The sequence below is a fragment of the Pteropus alecto genome, unplaced genomic scaffold, assembly GCF_000325575.1.
Source record: "Pteropus alecto unplaced genomic scaffold, ASM32557v1 scaffold11, whole genome shotgun sequence".
Lineage (NCBI taxonomy): Eukaryota > Metazoa > Chordata > Mammalia > Chiroptera > Pteropodidae > Pteropus > Pteropus alecto.
Window position 1 is genome coordinate 670,218 of NW_006431956.1, and position 4,828 is coordinate 675,045.

Below are 4,828 nucleotides of genomic sequence, written 5' to 3' on the forward strand. Positions count from 1 at the left end.
GTTACGTAATGTGGCCTGACGCCCCTGCGGCCTGCGGGCGGGCCGGCTCCCGCGGCGGGGCCCCAGTCCTGCCGTTTGCAGCTTTTGTTTTTCATTCTAGCCTGCCTCTTTCCTAAAGGAACACATGTTTTTAGGAGTTCGGAAATCACGTGCCTATGTCGTTCTTGCTTGGTGCGTTGCCACAGGTGCGGCCTTAGGAAATTACCAATCTTTAAAAAAATAACCCTTAGCATAGAAAAGAGGAAGGCCAGAAGTGATTAGGAGTTAGGTTTGTGCCTACTGAGAGCTCTTAAACCAGCTATAAAAATAGCTGACCGGTATATGAATGGGTTTAGGCCATGAACGTAGAAGAAAGGAATCCGTTTGCCTTCCATCTCCTCCACCCTGCCCCACCCCACCCCCAACCACCATTGGAATCTCCAGCTTTGGGCGAGGAGACTGGTGTAAGCAGAGGCTTGTGTTCTCAACCCAAGAGACAAGATCTGTAGAGGCCTACACATGTGATTTTCTTAAAGGCGTTGGCAACTAGTGTGTTTCAGACTGTGATAGGCCTGCATTCTCAGCAGCAGAAGAGTTGGTTATTTCCTTCAAGCTATTCAGAGCGAATCGTGGTAAACAGAACTTCCTTCGTATTTAAATCGTTCAGATTCAGGAAAGAATGTAACCACTTTTTACAATGTTTCTTCACCCAGGGAGTTTAAGGAGGTATGTTATATTGGACAATGGAACTTTTAGGGGCAGGGAGGAAAAACAGTTTACCTTTACTTAGACCTTAATTGGATCTGTATAAATTAGTGACCAAATGAATTTAGTGACCAAATGTAAGTAGACAAAGTGCAGAGTTTACTAGACTGCTAGACAGATTATATAGCAGTGGATGTAAAGGATTTTTCTGTTGGCAAACATGACGGCTTAAGAAGGTTTTGCTGTTGCTCTCCAAGTAGTGAGGAGTCAGTACGCTTATAAATAAATTTCTCTTCCAGTTCAGGAGGCTAGAAAGTACAAGATCAAGGCGTGTCTGGTGCAGATCCTCTTCCTGGTTTGTGCCGTCTTCCACTGTGTCCTCACAACGGGCAAGGGATCTCTCTCTGGGCTGCTTTACTAAACTCACCTACATTTTTAAACCGACATAAAATATTGACCCATTTTTTTAAAACTAGCAATAATAACAGCCTTTTTCACATATTGCCATCAGCATCCGAAGGTTGAAGAGGCTTTTAAGCATATCAGCTTAAGTACTGGATAAGTGAACTGAATTTAAGGCTAATAAGACTCCTCAATCTGATCCCTTATACTGAAGTTTAGTTTTGCTGGCAGTACAAGTCCTATGGCCCTGCAGGAGGACCAAAACAGACAAAACCACCGGACTAATTTTCCACGGATGGAATCCTAAAATTCTGTGCCTGCTCTTGCACCTTCCACCCCACCTATTCCAGTTGCCAAGGAACTTCGTAGACAACAAATACTGTTTAGGGTGAAGTGGCTTGAAAGCCACTGATTGGTTCAGTGTATCAAAAGCCACAGATGATAGTTCCTGATAGAGAGTAGCCTTGGGTGTGGGGGAAAGAGGCAGTGGTGGAGAGGAGTGGAAAACACCATCAATCTTGAACATATTTCAAATCTTTACACAAAGAGTCCAGTGGGAGTCGTGTTTACACTTGGGCCCTTGGGAATATCTGTTTGTTGATTCGCCTCCACCCACACATTACAAAGGAAGAGTCTGAGTCCAGGAAAGAAAATTAGAGTGAACCGGAGTCCAGGCCATCTCTCTCTGTCCTGAATCACCGCACAGTTGTTCAACCAGCTTTCCCTGTCTGTTCTGACCATTATCTTCTTAAAATATGCATCCGATGTTCATACTTCTGTCCATCTTTTGCATTTAGAATGAAATGCAAATCTTTTGATACAGCCTTAAAGGGACTGCTTAATTTAGCCTCTGCACTGCTCTCTGACTTCATCTTCCTCGTCTTGCTCTCTACACCCCAAATACAGTAGTCTTTCAGTTCCTAGAGCCTGGGCAAGCTTCTAGCCACTCAAAGGCCTTTGCCCTCTTGTCGGTCCCATAGCTACCAACCCTCACTTCCCCTTCATCACTTCTTCTCATGCTAGTTCTTTCCACTTCCTTAAGTTTCTGCTTAAAAAATCTTTCCCGGCCACCTTATCTAAAGTAGATTCCCCTGAACTTTCATTTTCTGTCAGCACTTGCTTATCTGTTTTTTTTTTTTTTTTTTAAATCAAATTGGTAATTATTTTGTTTTTTGTCTGCCTGCCCATCAGAAAGTAAACTCCATGAAGGCAGAGATATTATCTGTCTTGTGCACAATTATGTGCTGAGTACCTGGCAGCTGATGAATAAATATTTGATGAGTGAATAAGAAATCTGAAAATTGATTCCTTGATCAACAAGGACTAAATGTGGTGAAATAGGTACCAGTTCCTCCTGATACTTTTTAGAAGAGCAGCTGTTCTTAAAGAAGATACTAAAAACATTACAGAGGATCTGAATGATAGTTCCTGATAGAGAGTAACCTTGGGTGTGGGGGAAGGATCTATAAAAATAAATGTTTTAGAACCTGGATAGCTAATGCTGAAGATAAAACTTAGGGCCTCTAGAAAAAAAAAATAATGAAGTCCCAAAGATATATACTTCCTAGTTTATGATAGATCATTTACTCGCCCCAACCTGCCCCCATGAACTGTTCATCCCCACCTCTGCAGTTACTGGCTCCATCCTGGGCCCAAACCAGCATTCTACATATCATCCTAAGCTCTGCCTTCTTGCTCTCTGTCCATGTCTATTTCTATTTTCTGCTGTTCTGTAACAAACCACCCCAAACTTAGTGGCTTAAAAAAACCCTAGCAACTTAAAACAAAAATGCATCATTACCTCTTACAGTTCTCTGAGCTGAATGGGCTTGGACGCATGAAAATGGCTTGGGTCTATGACACAGTTGCAGTCAGTGGCTGGGTGGGGTCACCTGAAGGCTCAAGAGCACAGCACATTCCAAGATGGCGCACACACGTGGCTGACAGTTGATGCTGTCAGCTGGGAGCTTAGCTGGGGCTGTCCACCAGAGCAGCTATGTATGTGTGACCTCTCCATTTGGCTTGCACTTCTCAAAGTATGGTGGTTGTGTTCCAAGAAACAGGAAATGGAAGCTGCTGGTCTCTTAAGGCCCAGAAACTGGCACAGTGTCCCTTCTGCCATATTCTTTGTCAAAGGAGTTACAGAGCACACCCGAATTCAGGAGGAACCGCAGAACTCCCCTATCAATCAGAAGAGAGCCAACGAATCTCTAGCCATCTTTGATGCACCATGAAACCCCATTTCATTCTGGTCATTCCGCCTCATAAAAATCCTTCTGATCTCTTCAACCACACTGTCACCACCCTAGTATGGATGACGACCAAATTCTCTCCTAGTTAATTGCAAAAGCTTCCTAATTGGACTCCCAGTGTTGTTTGGGTGTCTCAAACCTGTTCTCTATATTACAGCCCGTGTCGTCATAAAAATCAAGAGACTGAGTTGACCATGTCTTCAAAATCTTCATGGGTCTCCACTGGTCTTAAAGTCCAAACACCTGATCACTCCCTAAGATGAGCTTGGATGACCTGGCCCTCAATCGCCTAGTCCACCAAATATCACCACAACCCTCCTCCCCCACTTACCGTATTTCCCGATTCACCGCTGTATTAGGGTTCAGTCCCACTCTGGGTATTACAAACAGAGGCAACATAGGGAATGGCTGGAGGAGCATACGACAGTCACCCAGAAGTCGCGAACTTCCTGAAACTCTAGGCAGGAGCAGGAGGGGAAACGGTGTTACCCCGCGCTCGTGACTGCTGCTCAGGCCGACCCACCGCCATTACTGCCACTGCCAGAGCCAGTGACGCCACTGAGGGGACTATGCCACCACTGCACTGGAGCCGGGAGTGCCCCTCACTGGCTGGTGTTGCTGCCATGACGGGAGATGCTGCCAGCGGCAGGGGGACATAGCTTCTCCCCGCCTCCTGCCTCCAGCTGCCCACCAGTGCTTTCCGCTGGCAGAACCTCTCCACAAGCCAGCTGGCAGAGGGGTCTGGGAAGGGCGATCTGCTGATGCAGCCCCCAGAAACACGGCAGGAATGGGGCTGAGAGCCGCTCCGAACGTTTGTTCCGTGAACCCATAAGCTCTTCCCTTCTGGATATACTTTTCCCTGTCTGGAACACTCCTCCCCTGTCTTTCTACTTGACTTTGTTTTCTCCTGCTTGTGAGAATTCTCAGTGCAGACGTCACTGCTTCCAAGAATCTTTAACTCTCACTCTGGATTAAATTCTTCCGGGTCACCACAGCGCTATGGCCCTTCTATTCACATGTGTCCCCCAGGTTGTAAATGAGTGTTTACTCTGCAGTCTTACTAAGTTGTGTTCCTCTCAAGGGTAGAACTCCACATTTCACCCTTCCCCCCTTACTGGCTAGATCATGCTAGACACTAAATAAATACTTAATGCAGGGTTCATAACCCAGAAGTAACTATGATGTCTCTGAATGGTCCAGGAACCTGCAGATCTGTATGAAAATAGAGTGCACCTGCTCATTTTTCCAGAGAGGACACACCACCAGACTCCCAGTGGGGTCGAGGACTCCTAAATGGTTAAGAAACCATACTTGTGAAAAAAGGAATGAATTCACCATATCCCCAAGACTCAGATAAAGAAAAATGTAACTTCCAGGTTGAAATGGTATCAAAGAGCATTTCAGTGGGTCACCCTAGATCCCAACTTTTACTGAATTTTAAAAGAATAGAAAAATGAAATCAGTACTAAGGCCGATGATGTACATGGAAA

The 4,828-nt window shown here is 45.3% G+C and overlaps 1 protein-coding gene across 1 annotated transcript in view; it reads right to left on the reverse strand.

Moving 5' to 3' along the window:
* GDI2 (GDP dissociation inhibitor 2) overlaps positions 1–3,963 on the reverse strand; it is a 30,230-nt gene extending 26,267 nt beyond the window's left edge. The window contains exon 1 of the mRNA XM_025043394.1: positions 3,862–3,963. Within this exon, the coding sequence (XP_024899162.1) occupies positions 3,862–3,963 (102 nt within the window). The remainder of the gene's footprint in view (positions 1–3,861) is intronic.
* Positions 3,964–4,828: the final 865 nt, after the last annotated feature.